This window comes from Pyrus communis, chromosome 3, assembly GCF_963583255.1.
Source record: "Pyrus communis chromosome 3, drPyrComm1.1, whole genome shotgun sequence".
NCBI classification, from domain to species: Eukaryota; Viridiplantae; Streptophyta; class Magnoliopsida; order Rosales; family Rosaceae; genus Pyrus; species Pyrus communis.
Genome location: NC_084805.1, coordinates 6,800,109 through 6,818,733, shown reverse-complemented (window position 1 = coordinate 6,818,733; position 18,625 = coordinate 6,800,109). Strand labels below are relative to the sequence as shown.

Sequence of the window (18,625 nt, the reverse complement as noted above, 5' to 3'; positions counted from 1 at the left end):
GACTAAATTTGTAGACTAAGTTTTGTAAACTAAATAATATAAAAGTTGATGATTAGATTATTACGTAAACGTTGATAAACGTGCTCAAATCTTATTGGTGACACATCATTTAGTTTACAATTTTAGTCTATAAATTTTGTTTCCCTAGCATTACTCTCTCCTCTCCTTCCCTTCCCTCCTTTCACACTTTCCTTTTTATCTTTATTTCTTTATAAAATAATCAGTATAAAATACTAACATTGTTTAATCATAATCATTTAAATAAAAGAGAGAAAAATACGAGAGATTAGAGGGGAATGGAATCATGTACTCCTAACAATCGGGCCTAAAACTCATTGTGATTTGGCTGCCTGTACCCCACAACTGCTGTGGCAGTTCTGTAGTAACCTCACATACCAAACCCAAAATCTAACTACTCCTTCTTCCTCTTTCTCTTTTTTTATGCTTTTTTTTTTCTCTAATCTTTTACTTTCTTCCCTTCCCCTCAACCTTTTGCTTTCGCTTTTGTTCCGTTGAAACCGCTCTCCTTCTCTCCTCTCTCTCTCTGTCTCTCTCTCAATGCAAAATCCTTCAACGTCTAAATTGCTGACTGAACTTTAACTTCAAGATATTTCCCATCAAGCCCAACAAACACTCCCACCACCTCTCTCTCTGGATAAAATTCACATCTCAAATTCTCCATCAACCTCGCTTGCCGGTAACAATGGCGGTTCTCGGAGAGACAACCGTAGCCTCAAACAACTCCCTCTCCCACAAGATCACCGCCAAAACCCCATTATTCAACCTCAAACTCTACGCTGTTATAGCCATCCTCGTCCTCTGCCTCCTCGCAGCCGCCCTTCTCATCTTCCTCTGCCTCCGCATAACTCGAGCCTCCCGAAAACGCAAGATGCGCGTGAAGCACAGCTCCGGCTCAATCCCCCTCGTCTCCAAGGAGATCGCCGAGATCAAGGAACCGAGTCCACGCGCCGCCTACAATGGCGAGAGAAAAATCGGAAATGAAAAGTTGAAGGAGGCTCCGCTGGAGGTGACGGAGATTGTTGACATCGAAAGAGGGAAAGGGAACCGGAGCGGGTTGGAAAGTGACGGGTCGGGCCCGCATAACATTGGGTGGGGCCGGTGGTACAGCTTGAAGGAGCTGGATATCGCGACACGCGGGTTTTCTCCAGAGAACGTAATTGGAGAAGGAGGATACGGCATCGTCTACAGCGGCGAGCTGCAGGACGGATCTGTCGTGGCCGTCAAGAACCTTCTGAACAACAAGTACGTGAATTTTATTACTTAGCGTAAAAACTATTATTTCCATTTTTTTTTTATTTCGTGAAACTATTTTCTGTGCAAACAATTAAATAAATAGGGGATTAGTTAAGGAAAATGATACACATGTGTCTGGTTATTATTGTGATTAGGATTAAGATCCAATCCAAGTGCCTTCTAAGCTCTCTACTCAATAATGTTTTTCGAATGAGAATCCTCTTCGGATTCTCCTTACGAAAATCTTGAGAAATCTTGAGAAATCTCAAATCGTGTCCGTTTATCGTACATCGTACGATAAAAATATTTTTATTTAAAATTATACATAAACTGATCAAAACTGATTACATGATATATAATGAACGAACTTGAGAATCCTTACAAAAAGGATCTGGGATCCTCATTCATGTTTTTCGTGGTCAACGGTTAATAATTATTATTATGGTATATTTGTTTTTTTTAATATATTTAATTTAAAATCTCCAAGCTCAAGTGGGACTAAGGAGCGGTGGTGGTCCTTGTGGCTTAAAACTTACGTCTAAAGATGTGTTTATTTATGTCTGTTGCACAAGAGTACGTGTGTAGCTTGTTCTATGTAAGTTTCGTGCTGATGGAGACAAAATCACAACAGGAAGTTATTAGAACATCTCTTTTAGAGATGTCAAATTTTAAGTATAAAATTTAAATTTGACAACTTATGTGACATTTTGATATATTTTAAATTTTATTCTCCACTCAACATGTCAAATTTTAGATATAAACTAAAAATTCATATTTATTTTCTTTGCGTTGATAATGAAAGAACATGTATAAAAATATTTAAACATTGCATTGGTAATGGAAAGAAACAAAATGGCAAACCTTGAACCAATAAAACTTAAATAAAATAATGAAGTAGAATAAATTTGAAGCTGCTGTCAAATTTGGTAGCAAGGGAGGAAATATGTTATTCTATGTTATGCTACATCAAATTTGACTTCTCGGTTGCAAAACATTATTGTTGTCTTTTTTTACCATTATTGCTGAGTTAGACATTTTGATATCTCCTTAGATATGCTCTTATGGTGGTATTTCAAGCTAATCGAACACTAATATCTATTTTATATTGTTGTATAAGAATGTATTATTGATTTAAAATATAGTCACAATAACATTTTATTAACTAAATTTGTTGTCTTTTTTTTGTCATAAACTAAATTTGTTAAAAAAGGAGAAACGGAAACAATTGCGTTGATTTGCTTTTCTTTTTCTTATTACGTGGGAGTTCTGGTGTACATAATATTTTATTTTTTTATTATTCTCTATGTATTATGTCACATCAATGATATAGACGTTGTATAATATACTTTTTGAACTTGTAAAATAATATTAATAGTCACAGTTTGTAGACCAGAGTTTGAATGACATGCTTATCTTTTGATGAAAAAAAAAAAAAAAGGTAAAAGAGACGCCCTTTTTGCTTTTCTCAATTTTATTCTTCCTTTCTTTTTTTATTTTTATTAGTTATATTCCAAAACAAATTATGACCTGTTACCTGTTGCTTTCTAGACTTCCAATGTCTCATTGCTTTGTCTGATCTTCACACGAAATTTGTTATCACGATTGACCAAACATTACTTTGTCATCGTTGTGATTTGGATCTCTACGAATTCTCGTCGTGAGGATTCTAAGATTAATTCATTGTACCCGTTCATCACATATATGCGGCAATAAATCATTTGAATTTTTAATCCTATCTACATTGCATAATGATTTGGGACCATAGGAAGTTTGGTAAGCTGCTGCGATGATTTGATCTCTAAGATCCTCACAAAGAGAATCCGGAGAGGATCCAAATCCCTAGTGTTATATATGTGGCTTAGAGCAATTTGCTTAGGTAGTGTCTCCACTTTTGCATTCGAATTCGAATTTATGTCCTCGTAAGTTAGAATTAGGTTAGAATATTGCTTAGTAAAAACATATGCTGATGTTAATGCATATACCGAAGAAAGCTACTAGGAGCAAGAGGAAAAACAGTTGCCTGTAAAATTATATATAGAGTAACTTTTCCTCGTCTGCTGATTTGAATTCCGTATTCGTATTATATTTTTGTCAACTCGAAACTCATCGCTGCTTGTCATCTGATGCATAGGGGTCAGGCAGAGAACGAGTTTAAGGTGGAAGTCGAAGCCATTGGGAAAGTAAAGCATAAGAACTTGGTGGGTCTAATTGGTTATTGTGCAGAGGGTGCTCAAAGGTAAAACTCTATTATCTTATCCTTTAGGTGAACTGAGATCGATGAACCTCTTTTCTCCTCTAACATGCCCATGGGGACTTTTATTGATCTGCAGGATGCTTGTGTACGAGTACATTGACAACGGCAACTTGGAGCAATGGTTGCACGGCGATGTTGGGCCTGTCAGCCCTCTGACCTGGGATATTCGTATGAAAATCGCCATCGGGACAGCAAAAGGGTGAGATAATTTTGCTTCTCCTTGTTCATTTCACTTGTTCTTCCCTTCTTTTTAAATAAAAGAAAGTGAATCCAACGTGAGGGTTAATTAGTCTAGCAGTCGTACAACGAAAACGTGTAAAAGATTGTGCTGTGTTTGTCATTCTCATGATTTCCTTTATATCGCTACGAGAATACTTTTCATCCGTCTGCTTCAGATCAACTTATGATCCTTGTTTCTCTGGCAGGCTGGCCTATTTGCATGAAGGGTTAGAACCCAAGGTGGTGCACCGTGATATAAAATCCAGTAACATTCTTCTGGATAGAAAGTGGAACGCAAAAGTATCAGATTTTGGTCTGGCCAAGCTCTTAGGATCGGAGGCAAGCTATGTGACTACACGCGTTATGGGGACATTTGGGTTAGTTTATTCTCAAATCCTAATGATAACTACCATGATGCATTATCAAGGCTTTGTTATAGTGATTCTTTGCTATAATTTTCTGTAGATATGTAGCTCCAGAATATGCAAGCACAGGTATGCTTAACGAGGGGAGTGATGTATATAGTTTCGGAGTTCTACTAATGGAGATAATTACAGGAAGAAACCCAATTGACTATTCCAAACCAGCAGGAGAGGTAAAACTAATTTCTCCTCTTCTTCAGTTCTTCCTATAGAAGCATTGCATCAGTATCATAACTGTATACAGTTGCTGTATATCAGATGAACCTGGTTGATTGGTTTAAAGGAATGATCCAAAGTCGCCGTGGAGAGGATGTTGTTGATCCTCTGATTGCAGTTCAGCCCCCTCCAAGAGCCATGAAGCGAGTATTGCTGGTTTGTCTCCGATGTATAGATCTAGATGTCCATAAGCGACCGAAAATGGGGCAAATTGTTCATATGCTTGAGGCAGATGACTTCCCTTTTCGTTCAGTAAGTCCTTGTGTTCGGTACTTTATAGATGCACTGCAGATAACTCGCGTACTATTTTTGACAAGTTTCTTGCCAGATTGTTATTTGTTCAACATTAAGACCACGGAAGCACCATCATCCCCTCAATTTATGTTTTCTTCAATTTCAGCTTCCTCAGTTTTCCGTTTATGTTTGCAGGAAACACGATCAGCTCGATAAAAATCCTCTCCCTTTCCCGTGCCCCCGGGGGGGGGGGGGGAGTTGGGGTGGGTTAGTAACGAAGATTGAGGTGGAGATGATAAATTTTTTGGCCGATAAATAGCAGTTCTGAGGCGCCATGCACACCATGATCCTCCGTTAGTAACCACAGAAAAGAACTTACAAGCATTGAATGTGTGCGTATATAAATTTCTAATTTCTCTTTCCTGGTCTGATAGATTCTGTTGATATGTTCAGCACCATACTTATAGATGAGCTTGTAAATACGTGCTTATGTGGTATTTTAATATGTAAGGTCTGTTAAGAATCTTCATTTCCTTATCAGTTTCGGATGAAATCCGAGTACTTTTTACTAAATGTAGTTTGAGTAAAGTAGCTTTTGAGACGGACTTCAGGGATTTCGAGTCTCTCCATTTAGCATCCCTGTGCATTCAGAAGTACTCAGAAAGACAACCCAAATATTGTTGCTCCCTGCTGCTATGAGTGCTATCTGCTGTCACCAACATTGCAAGGCAGTCCCTCCGTTGGTTCCATGCATAATTATTGGTACCATTTCTTGCCGTTCATGTCAGTGTTTGTTGCATTATTTACCTACCGACGGATCAGTGTCCACAAAGGAACAAGGGAGCAAACTCTAATAGGATGTTATTGCGTTGCAAGAAAGGAAGAAGGGTACCCATGAGGGGGCTGGCCAGTGGCAACAGTACTAGACATTGTTAGCCAATTTTTACCCGAAAAAGCTTAAGCTGTCCGGGAATTGATGAAGTGCAGATCCATCCTTCACGTGGCGGATGATGATTAATGTAACAACACTCACCACTATTGTCACACTTCAATCCCGACATACATCGAAAATCAACACATGACAAGGGGAAGTAACGTTCGTTGAATATGGCATAAGTTACGGAATGAAGTACTTTAACTGATAAACCAAAATAATTATGAGGGTGGCTAGGTCCTCCACCAGATTTTTACAAATATGTACACTCCAAAAAGAAGCACAACTCTTGCTAGACTAGGAACAAGAGAGGATAAAGGGGTAACCTAACACTCCGAGTCTCTAATAACTGCACTGCTACCCCACCCACGGACTTCTCAAAATCTACTAAGATTTGTCACCTGTATGATTAGTGCCTATACCATCGGAATGGTGCACCGGGCAAACAAGAACCCGGATAAGTTGCAAAGCTCATGTGAGTGACAATAATACAATGTATGTGAAAATCAATAAAAACAAACCATCGATCACAATCTATAAACATCAAGTATAGAATCATGCTTTATGAAATCATAATCAAGTCGCTGAAAACTCTGAATGAGTCACCCAGACATCCAACGACTTTTCTAAGTCAAAACACAAGGTTCTCAAAACTATAGTTCACGAAAAACACTAAAAACTAGGGCTAGAGTGACGCAGTTCGCCCAAAGCCTACATAAGTAACCAAACAGGAAGTGGCCCCCCATAGCGGATTAACCAAGCAAAGCCACCCCTCAGAAGCCATGTAGGTGGTGACCCCCCCTTCGCGGATTAACCAAGTAGGACCATGGTCCCCTACTAGCCCTCATGTTTAATAAACCATTCAAATATATATTTTAAAACACAATTCATAAACAATTCAAATAGGCAAATCACATAACATTTCATAAAGTAGATTGATGGCAAACTTTATAAAAACAATTATTTAGCATAAAACATAATTTAGAAATCCATGTTGTATCCACAAAGTATATTAGCATGGGAGGATTTCTAGGTAATAACAATATCACATATATTAAAGTCACTCACCTGGAGTCCGCGCTAACGCACCCTATCACGATAATCAAGATGTCACATACTATCATTGCCTAAAACAAGGTACAAGTCTACAATTAGAATTTCTTTGATAACTCATATAACCACAACTTCAATAGGTTCTTCACAATAACATTTTAAGAGAAGTTGAACCGTCTCTCAAAGGTAGGGTCTTTGATCCTACGCCACTTGCTTCGTAAAATCCAACCACTAGACTTTTTATTCGTAAGTTCCCAAGGTCCTTAAATATTACATAAAATAACATTTCAAAGTTTGCTGGCGATCCAATGGTTGGATCGTCGTTTGTCAAAATATTCAAGTGGCGAATCTTAACAAAAATATACTTAAACGATGGAATTTTGTTAATTGGATGTTAAATATGGAATTGGGCATCAAATTTAGCTTAGGGTGGTCAGGTGGGGTCTCGGCCCATGTGTTGCTGCATGCAACAGCCTGACGCCTCAATAAGCTAGAAAGTTCGACTTTTTCCAAAAATTACCAAATTTTACCAGAATGAAAATCTCAATGAGTAGAGTAAGTTTTATACATGTGGCCAAGTCCAATTTGGCCAGGAAAAGCCCCAAATTGGCTCGCACCCATTGAAAACCCCAGAATGGGTGTGTTTCGATTCTCCTTCCTTGGTGTTCCACTGCCCGTACAATTGGTTGGGTCTTATTCCTGGGTCCAAGAGGATTAGATTAGGGGTGGTGATGGGTGGTGTAATTCGTCGAAACGGCGAAATCGCTATTAAAACTCCATGGGTCACCCGCACAAATTTACACGGTTTTGGACTTAAAAATCCTCAAATCTGGGCGAATAAGGTAGATGGGGGATTATGGAAGAGGTTGCAGGTGGTGGATGTATGAATTTCAACGAAAAAATGGCAAAAATCGCTGGAATCAAACCAGGTTAGTGGTGGGTGTACGAGTCGACAGGAATGGCTTTTTCTTCCTAATTGGTCCTTATTCCCCTCCCTCACTTCTGATTGGCCCCTTAAACTTGTACCTGATTGGGCCGGTCTTCACCTTTGATTGGTTACCATTCCCACATGGTGGGAGTTTTAATTAATTTAAAATCTATAGTTTAGTAAAATGACTTCAAATGTCCATAACTATACTGTTAAAACCCAGATTCGCAAATAGCTTTCACTTATGTGCTCGTGGTTTTGAAATCTATTCGAAAACATTAATTGTGACCTCGGAAGGTCAACGAATTTTAAAGAGTAATTACAAAAAATTCAAAATCGATAACTAATCGATTTAATTCTTAAAATTAATGGAATTAAAATTAACTAATAAAGATAACGTAAACATGAAATACGAATTTAAATAACGAGATACGTAATGAATAGTGAAATTTCGGGGACAGGATTTCACAACTATCATGTGGTCTACAAAATATGTTTAAGTAGATAATCTCTCTAGCATCACTTATATAGTTTAAACTGTTCAAGTGCGGTTAGATATTCTACTAAATATTTTTGACATTTTGCAGTTAGACAACCTAAATTCAGCAATTTTGTGGGAGCATTATAGACAACTTTTCAATGCTATTATATTCCCACTACTAATCTTAATATATTCGAAAACATTAATTGTGACCTCGAAAGGTCAACGAATTTTAAAGATTAATTACGAAAATTCAAACCTGATAACTAATCGATTTAATTCCTAAAATTAATGGAATTAAAATTAACTAATAAAGATAACGTAAACGTGAAACACGAATTTAAATAATGAGATACGTAATGAATAATGAAATTCTGGGGACGGGATTTCACGTTTTTCCCTCATTAAAAAAAGTTTAGTCCCCTAAACTCAATGCACCTGAGTCAAACAAATGTGGATAGTGTTGGCACATCTCATCCTCTAGTTCCCAAGTCGACTCCTCCACACCATGATTGTTCCATAACACGTGCACCAATGAAATAGTCTTGGTGCTGAGAGCTTTCTCTCTCCGATCGATAATTTCAACGGTGTACTCTTCATAAGTGAGATTCTCCTTGACCTGAATAGGCTCATAAGAAATGACGTGAGACGGGTCACTACGATACCACTGAAGTGAAGATACGTGGAACATTGGGTGAATGTGTGACAGCTCTGGCCGTAGCGCAAGGCGACATGCAACCTTGCCCACTCTTTCCAAGACCTTAAACGGCTCAATGTACCTTAGACTAAGCTTTCCTTTACGTCTGAATCTAAGAAAGCCTTTCATAGAGGAAACTCTTAGAAAAGCATATTCTCCAACGTCGAATGTCACCTCACGTCTGTGGGGATCGGCATAATTCTGTTGTCGACTCTAAGCTGCTAATAAACGTGCACGAATCATGGAAATCTTTTCTGCAACAATCAGTATTAACTCTGGTCCCAGTAATCAAAACTCTTCTACCTCGTCCTAGTATAAAGGAGATTTGCACATTCTCCCATAAAGTGCCTCGTATGGTGCTATCTGAATACTCGCCTAATAGCTGTTATTATACGTTAACTCAATCAACGATAGATGTCTGTCCCAGCTACCTTTCAAATCAAGTACACATGCTCAAAGCATATCTTCCAAAATTTGAATAGTGCGCTCTAACTGACGATTGGTTTGAGGATGAAAAGCTGTGCTGAAACTCAACTTAGTCTTCATAGCATTATAAAGGCTACCCAAAAACGAGAAGTGAAACGGGGGTCACGATTGGAAATAATAGACACTAGGACTCCATGCAACTTAACAATCACATCTAAAAAGAGTCTTGCAAGTCGTTCAAGAGAATACGTATTCTCAACAGCAAGAAAGTGAGCGGACTTCATGAATCGGGCGACGATAACCCATATGGAATCATGCCCATCTCAGGTCCTCGGTAAACCTGTCACAAAATCCATAGTAATATGCTCCCATTTCCACTCGGGAATAGGGAGTGACTGAAGTAAGCTCACAGGCTATTGATGCTTTGCCTTAACTTGTTGACAAATCAAATAATGTGCGACGAACTCAGTAACCTCTTTCTTCATATTTCCCCACCAAAAACTCTCACAAAGATCTCGATACATCTTTGTATTCCCAGGGTGAACAGAAAAAGTGGAAGTATGAGCCTCTTCCATAACCTCTCTCCGTAAATCTCTGACATTCGAAACACAAAGTCGAGTTTCAAAATGAAGCACACCGTTGTCAGAAATGGTAAACTTGGGCCGTGTACCTGCTTGTACATCATCCATGATTCGAACGAACTCTGGTCTCTCAATCTGGGATGCTTGAATCCGTTCAATCAACGTAAGTTGCACAGTAAAATCTGTGAGAAGATTATCACCACTTTGATCAATCAGTTCAATCTCCATTCTCCTAAGATCCTCCGTTAACTGACCAACCTGAAGTGATAAAGCTGCTACACTAGCTAAGTGTTTCCGACTCAAGGCATTAACAACTACATTCACCTTGCCAGGATGATAGAGAATCTGATAGTCATAATCTTTCACCAGCTCTAACCAATATCTCTGTCGCAAATTTAGCTCTCGCTGACTGAAAATATACTTGAGGCTCTTATGATCGGTGTAAATTTTACAAGACTCCCCATGAAGATAATGTAGCCAAAGATTTAATGCATAAACCATAGCAGCTAGTTCCAAATCATGGATTGGATAATTAAGTTCATGCGGCTTAAGTTGGCGAGAACCATAAGCTACTACCTTGCCGTGATGTGTCAGAACGCAACCCAATCCTTTACAGGACGCATCAGTGTATACTACAAAACCTCCAGAACCAGATGGAAGCATAAGTATAGGTGTAGATACGAGTCTCCTCTTCAGCTTATCAAAACTAGCTTCACACTTGTCATCCTAAACAAAAGCAATATCCTTCCTTGTCAGTTTCGTCAGAAGAAACGCCAATGATGAGTACCCTTCAATAAATCTGCGATAATATCCAGCTAAGCCCAGAAAACTCCGAATCTCAATCAATGTGGTAGGTCAACTCCAACTAACAACTGCCTTTACCTTTGCAGAGTCCGCCATGATACCATCCCGTGAAATCACATGGCTAAGAAATCTAACACGATCTAACCAAAATTCACACTTGCTAAGCTTAGCATATAGCTACTGATCTTTAATAGTCTACAAAACAAGCCTTAGATGTTCCTCATGTTCAGTTGCACTCTGTGAATAAATCAAGATATCATCAATAAACACCACCACGAATAGATCAATGAACGGTCGGAACACCTGATTCATCAAGTCCATGAACATAGCAGGTGCATTAGTTAGGCTAGACAGTAGAACCAAGAACTCATAATGAACATAGTGAGTCCGAAAAGCTGTCTTCGCTATGTTCTCATCCCGGATCCTTAACTGATGATAACCAGTTTACAAATCTAACTTACTGAAATACTGAGCACTTTGAAGCTAGTTAAACAAGTCATTAATCCTCAGTAGAGGACACTTATTCCATAATGTCACCTTGTTAAGCTAATGATAATCGATGCACAAACACATAGATCCATTTTTCACAAAGAAAACAGAAGCACCCCAAGGTGAAACACTAGGTCGAATCAAAACTTTATCCAACAACTCCTGTAACTGTGTTTTGAGCTCCCTAAGTTCCAAGGGTGCCATTTGATATAGAGCCTTAGAAATATGTGTTGTTTCTGGCATAAGGTTAATAGTGAACTCAATCTCCCTCACTGAGGGCAAGCCAGGTAACTTTACAGGTAATATATCGGGGAATTCCTTAACTACTAGAATGACGTCAATCTTATTATTTCCTTGATCAACGGCTATGACATGAGCCAGATAACCCTGACATTCGTGTCTCATGAGTCGTCTAGCCTTAGTGGGTGATACCATCACTGGTATTGGAATGGGTTTACGAACTCTCTTAAATTGAAACTAAGGTCCACTAGGTGGTCGAAAGGTTACCTTTTTCTCAAAGCAATCGAAATTCGCGTAATATATGGATAAGTAATCTATGCCAATAATAACATCTAAATATCGTATCGAAAGAATCATTAAATCTACTGTCATCTCACCCTGACCCACGCGAGCCTCACAAGATTGAACTACTTGATTAACAACATAAGGTCCCGAAAAAAGTGAGGAAATAGAGTACGTCACATCCGTCATCTCTATAGGTCTACCCAAAAACTTCACAAAATTACTTGATATAAATAAGCTCTTAGCCCCAAGGTCAAATAACGCTCTAGCAGGGAGTGAATCAAGATGAATAGTACTTGTGACTGTGTTCGGCTTCGCCTTGGCCTCCAAAGTAGATAATGCACAGACTCTGTCAACCTGCTGAGTACCTACCTGAGATGCCCCGGCTCCACTGCTCTGAGCCTCAACACGCTGAGAACCTTCACCTAACTGCCTACCACTCTACTGTCATGTCCTCTGCTGCCCAGTTATCTACTAGCCTAAGCCTGAAGATGCTCTAACAGGCCTACTCTGCACCGAATATGTTACTGAACCCCTAACACTAGCAGCAAGTCTGCCAGTGCCACTAGCAGTAGTCTAAGGGCAATCACGAAAGAAGTGACCAATCTCGCCGCACTGGTAACAAGTCTTAGAACCGTCTCTACATACGTCATATTGTTGGCGTCCGCAGTGAGCGTAGATCCGTGGAAATGTCTTATGTGGTTGGTTACTAGATCCCTTAGAAAAACTCTATGAACGTCCCCTAGAAGAAGTCTGGGATCCACGCTTGAACGCGCTCTGAGTACCTCCTCGAAAACGGCTCTGATGACTCGCCCAAGCAGAAAGCTGAGAGCCTCCTCTAGAAATAGCCTGAAAGTCTCCACGAGAATTACCCTGTTGTCCTCCATGTGATAATCCCAGAGAACTTCTATACGAGAATCCCTGGCACTTTCGGGATCCACTCGAAAACGCATCAGATACATGACCTTCAGACCGAGTCATTTTCCTCTGCTCTCCACATGATTGTGTATTGAGTTATGCATTAATCTCTATTATGCGTGCACGATTGATCACCTGGGCGAATGAACGCAATCCCTTGATTGATAACAGATTCCTAATACTAGGCTTGAATCCCCAGATAAGTTTCTTCGTTTTCTTACCCTTAGGAAAAGGCTGAGAGAAACGGTAAAGTTGAGTAAAACGGGCCACATAATCAACAAATGTGTCTGTACCTTGCTCAATAGTGGCGAACTCTACCTCCAACTCATCTCAGAATGACTTTGGAAAATACTGCTCAAAGAATGTTGTCTAAAACCACTCCCAAGTCAGAGGTCCCCTAACTACTATTAATGGACAACTGATCTACCACCACTCATAGGCCTCGTTTGTCAACATATACGTCGCAAAATCCACTTGCTCTTCAGATGAGCATCGCATGACGGTGAAAACTCTGGCAATCTGATTGATCCAGGACTCAGTTGCCTATATATTAGTACTACCATCGAATGAAGGCGACTTATGAGTATATAACTCCTCATACAAAGGATTCTCTCTACTATAAGTCGCATGAACATGAGCCTGCATCAACTGTGTCAAATCCTCGATGACCCAAAAAGCACCATCGGGTCCATTATAATCGTGGCTAGCCTCCTGATCAGAAGCATGAATGCCCTCGTTGGGGACATCATCCCTAAGCGACTAAGTAGTTCCATATGGGGTCATCATAGCATGTCTGGAGCATAGAAGAATTTAGCGTAAGCATATAAATGAGATCCAAGAAACGAATTCACACGACTTAACTAAGGTCCACCACCTAAGGCTTCATCACTTTAAGGTTAAGGTATGGAAACCTCAGACTTGTCATGCCCCGATCTCGACATACGTTGAGAATCGACACGTGACAAGGGGAAGTAATGTTCGTTGAATACGACATAAGTTACGAAATGAAATACTTTAATTAATAAACCAAAATAATTATAAGGGTGGCCAGGTCATCCACCAGATATTTACAAATATGTACATTCCAAAAAGAAGCATAACCCTCGCTAGACTAGGAACAAGTCTGAGGTGCTCAAAAGAAGGTCTCAAAAGATAAAGTACAAGAAAGGATAAAAGGGTAACCTAACACTCCGAGTCTATGATAACTGCACTGCTACCCCACCCACGGACTTCTTGAAATCTACTTAAACCTGTCACCTGTATGATCAGTGCCTACACCATTGGAATGGTGCATTGGACAAACAAGAATGCGGATAAGCTGTAAAGCTCATGTGAGTGACAATAATACAACGTATGTGAAAATCAATAAAAACAGACCATTAATCACAATCTATAAACATCAAGTATAGAATCATGCTTTGTGAAATCATAATCAAGTCGCTGAAAACTCTGAATGAGTCACCTAGACATCCAATGGCTTTTCTAAGTCAAAACACAGTGTTTCAAAACTATAGTTCACGAAAAACACTAAAAATTAGGGTTATAGTGATGCAATTCGGCTGAAGCCTACATAAGTAACCAAACAAAAAGTGGCTCCCATATCGGATTAACTAAACAAAGCCACCATTGAGAAACCATGTAGGTAGTGACCCCCGCATTGCGGATTAACCAAGTAAAGTCACTCATACGTATCTGTTAGGCAGTGATCACCCATCACGGATTAATTAAGCATTATCATCCTTAAGTACGAATGGCCATACCTAAGATATAAGGATCGCCTATCACAGATTAACCAAGCTGGACCATGGTCCCCTACTTGCCTTCACGTTTAATAAACCATTTAAATATAAATTTGAAAACACAATTCATAAACAATTCAAATAGGCAAATCACATAACATTTCATAAAGTAGATTGCGGATTAACCAAGTAGAGTCACTCATACGTATCTGTTAGGCAGTGATCACCCATCACAGATTAATTAAGCATTATCATCCTTAAGTACGTATGGCCATACCTAAGATATAAGGATCGCCTATCACGGATTAACCAAGCTGGACCATGGTCCTCTACTTGCCTTCACGTTTAATAAACCATTTAAATATAAATTTGAAAACACAATTCATAAACAATTCAAATAGGCAAATCACATAACATTTCATAAAGTAGATCGGTGGCAAACTTTAAAAATAATTATTTAGCATAAAACATAATTTAGAAATCCATGATGTATCCACAAAGTATACTAGAATGGGAGGATTTCTAGGTAATAACAATATCACATATATTAAGTCACTCACCTGGAGTCCGCACTAATGCACCCTAGCGCGATAATCAAGATGTCATGTACTATCATCGCCTAAAACAATGTACAAACCTACAATTAGAATTTCTTCGATAATTCATATGACCACAACTTCAATAGGTTCCTCACAATAACATTTTATGAGAAGTTGAACTTTCGCTCAAAGGTTGGGTCTATGATCCTACGCCACTCGCTCTGTAAGATCTAACCACTAGATTTTTTATTCGTAAGTTCCTAAGGTCCTTAAATATTACGTACAATAACGTTTCAAAGTTTGGTGGCGATCCAATGGTCGGAACGTCGTTTGTCAAAATATTCAAGTGGCGGACCTTAACAAAAATATACTCAAACGATGGAATTTTGTTAATTGGATGTCAAATATGGCATCGAGCATCAAATTTAGCTTAGGGTGGTCAGGTGGGGTCTCAGCTCCGAAGTTAAGCGAGTTCAGGTGAGAGCAGTCCTAGGATGGGTGATCCACTGGGAAGTTCTCATGTGAGTTCCTAGAAACAAAACTATGAGGCCGTGGCCAGGATCCAAAGTGGACAATATCTTGCTACGGCGGAGTCGAGACTGGGATGTGACAACGCCGCCGCAAGCAGTGGTTGGCCGCCCTAATTCGCGGGAAAATTTGACTTTTTCCAAAAATTACCAAATTTTACCAGAATGAAGATCTCGATGAGTAGAGTAAGTTTTATACCTGTGACCAAGTCCAATTTGGCCTGGAAAGACCCCAAATTGGCTCACACCTGTCAGAAACCGTAGAATGGGTGAGCTTCAATTCTCCTTCCTCGGTGTTCCGCCGCCCCTACAACTAGTTGGGTTTTGTTCCTGGGTCTAAGGGGGTTAGATTAAGGGTGGTGATGGGTGGTGTAATTGCACGGAATAGCGAAATAGTTGTCAAAACTCCACGGATTACCTGCACGGTTTTACACGATTTTGGACTTAACAATCCTCAAATTTGGACGAATAAGGTAGATGGGGGATTGTGGAAGAGGTTGCAGGTGGTGGATGCATGAATTTCAATGGAAAAAAATGATGAAAATCACAGGAATCAAATCGGGTTGGTGGTGGGTGTACGGGTCGACAGGAAATGCTCTCTCTTCCTAATTGGTCCTTATTTCCCTCCCTCACTTCTGATTGGCCCCTTAAACTTGTACCTGATTGGGCCGGTCCTCACCTTTGATTGGTTACCATTCCCACATGGTGGGCGTTTTAATTAATTTAAAATCTATAGTTTAATAAAACGACTTCAAATGTCCATAATTATACTGTTAAAACTCAAATTCGCAAACGGCTTTCGCTTATGTGCTCGTGGTTTCAAGATCTATTTGAAAACATTAATTGTGACCTCGAAAGGTCAACAAATTTTAAAGATTAATTACGAAAATTCAAAACCGATAACTAATCGATTTAATTCCTAAAATTAATGGAATTAAAATTAACTAGAAAAGATAATGTAAACATGAAATACGAATTTAAATAACGAGATATGTAATGAATAGTGAAATTCTGGGGACAGGATTTCACAACTATCGTGTGGTCTACAAAATATGTTTAAGTAGATAACCTTCCTAGTATCACCTATATAGTTTAAACTGTTCAAGTGTGGTTAGATAATTTATTAAATATTTTTGACATTTTGCAATTAGACAGCCTAAATTCAGCAATTTTGTGGGAGCATTACACACAACTTTTCAGTGCTATTATATTCCCACTACTAATCTTAATCCTATTTGGATAAGAAATCCGTATTAGACCATCTCAAACCCAATATACAATTGACCTTCGATAATCTAATGCCCAATATATTTTTTGTATAATTTTAGGGTTTTGAGTGTTAGAAGGTTCTCTCAAGTAAAGTTACAGTTCTCTAATTTATTTTGTTCTGATGTTTAATCTTGGCATCATTTATGTATTCAGGTGTGTTCTCTAGATCGCCAAGATTTCCTCCCCTTCGGCTGTAATCCTCTTTTTGTCCACTTATATTATCTTAATTATAATCCTGTCATTTTATCACTGTTTTTAAAATTAATTAGTTTGTAAATAAATGTTTGTTAATCAATCTACAAATAGAACCATTTGAAATTTTGCCCTTGAATTTGAAAACTCAAAACCGTCCCTGGTGGGACATCACAACAACAACAAGAACATGCATTGCAAATTAATGGTAAATGTGACATGTACAAAAATAACTACATTTTAGAGGGAAAATTAAATGACATACATATTATTGAATTTGTGAGTCTTGTATGTGTGCCATATTAACACACTAACAAAGTTATCGATAAAAATTCTAAAAACATAACTACATTAATGTTTCACTGCGAGTCACGAAACAAATTGATTGCTTTTCAAACTTAATGATCAAAATGACACTATGTTTGGATGAGAGAAATAAACTTGGATTTTGGATAAAAGTCACAATTTATAAATTGATATGCACAAATTCCCTTATTTGGATTTATAAATATAAAAATTTTGAATTTCTACGTGAAAAAAACCCTTGGAATTTGGAATCTCCAATTCTGAAGTTTAAATTCTATGTAAATAGGTGTCATTTTCCAAATTCTATGATTGAGAGTTTAAAAAGAACAAATTTCATATTCAATTGCTTTGTTTTTTTGGGTTAACCAAACAAGAAAATTCACAAATTTTAAAAAATAAAATTCTGTCATTTCAATTTTTCGTCATTTTAAAATTCCTTAACACTATGTTTGGATGAGGGAAATAGACTTGGAATTTGGGTAAAATTTAGAATTTATAAATTGACATGCACCAATTCCCTTGTTTGTTATTCATAAACATAGAAATTTAGAATTTCTACGTGGAAAAAAACTTAGAATTTGGGACGTCAAATTCTCAAGTTTAAATTCCATGTAAATAGGTGTCATTTCCCAATTTCTATGATTGAGAATTTAAAAATAACAAATTCCGTATTGAATTCCATTGTTCTTTTACACTATGTTTGGGCAAGGGAAATAAACTTGAAATTTGGATAAAAGTTAGAATTTGTAAATTGACATGCACTAATTCCCTTGTTTGGATTCACAAACATAGAAATTTAGAATTTCCGCGTGGAAAAAAACTTGAAATTTGGGACCTCCAAATCCCAAGTTTAAATTCCATGTAAATAGGTGTCATTTACTAATTTCTATGATGGAGAGCTTAAATATAACAAATTCTTTATTCAATTCCATTGTTCTTTTAGGTTTACAAAACACGAAAATTCACAAATTCTAGAAAATAAAATCTCATCATTTCAATTTTTGTCATTTTGAAATTCCATAATAACCTTAAATTTCTTCATCCAAACATAATGTAATAACTTTAAATTTCTTTATCCAAATTTACTGATAGTCAACTCAAAAGACTACTTTAAATAAAAATCCTGATTAAAAAATAAATTTCACACTTGGGTAGTCCTCGTGATAGAGTACTGAAAATCCCACACCGATCCTTCGAATGGTGTATTCAATTAGGAATTTGAGAGATTTTAGTGGATTTATAAATTGATGAGTTTTTATGGAGTTTAACTGATTTGTAGAGATTCCATGTAAAATTTTGATTCAATTCCCTCGAAATCTTATGGGGAGAGGTGAGATTTGTGGATGCTTAAAATATAGAGATCTTTTGATATAGGCGCCTCAGTTTTAAATCTTTTAGATCAAACATCCATGCATTTTAGTGATTTGATTAAACTTGTTTTTGTCATAATTTTGGTGCTATATGCACATTATATTGTAACAAATTTCCTATAATCTAGCATTTTAATTACACTCTCATCCGTTAGAGATAATTGTAATTAAAAAAAAAAAAAGGTTAGATTCAATTTATTTTCACAATAATGCTACAATTTAGCAATAATTATCTACGATTTAAGATATTT

At 37.9% G+C, this 18,625-nt stretch overlaps 1 protein-coding gene across 1 annotated transcript; it reads left to right on the top strand.

Moving 5' to 3' along the window:
- The first annotated feature begins 508 nt into the window (after positions 1-508).
- LOC137729792 (probable receptor-like serine/threonine-protein kinase At4g34500) lies at positions 509-4,837 on the top strand. Its single transcript, XM_068468813.1, has 7 exons — positions 509-1,263; positions 3,386-3,490; positions 3,585-3,707; positions 3,934-4,104; positions 4,193-4,322; positions 4,408-4,617; positions 4,795-4,837. The coding sequence occupies exons 1-7, from the start codon at positions 704-706 to the stop codon at positions 4,813-4,815; spliced, it is 1,320 nt and encodes a 439-aa protein (XP_068324914.1). The 5' UTR covers positions 509-703; the 3' UTR covers positions 4,816-4,837.
- Positions 4,838-18,625: the final 13,788 nt, after the last annotated feature.

Coding starts and splice junctions, on each gene's coding strand:
- LOC137729792 (XM_068468813.1), top strand. CDS start 704: ATGGCGGTTCTCGGAGAGACAACCGTAGCCTCAAACAACTCCCTCTCC. Junction 4,105..4,192: donor CGCGTTATGGGGACATTTGG/GTTAGTTTATTC, acceptor AATTTTCTGTAG/ATATGTAGCTCCAGAATATG. Junction 4,618..4,794: donor ATGACTTCCCTTTTCGTTCA/GTAAGTCCTTGT, acceptor TTATGTTTGCAG/GAAACACGATCAGCTCGATA.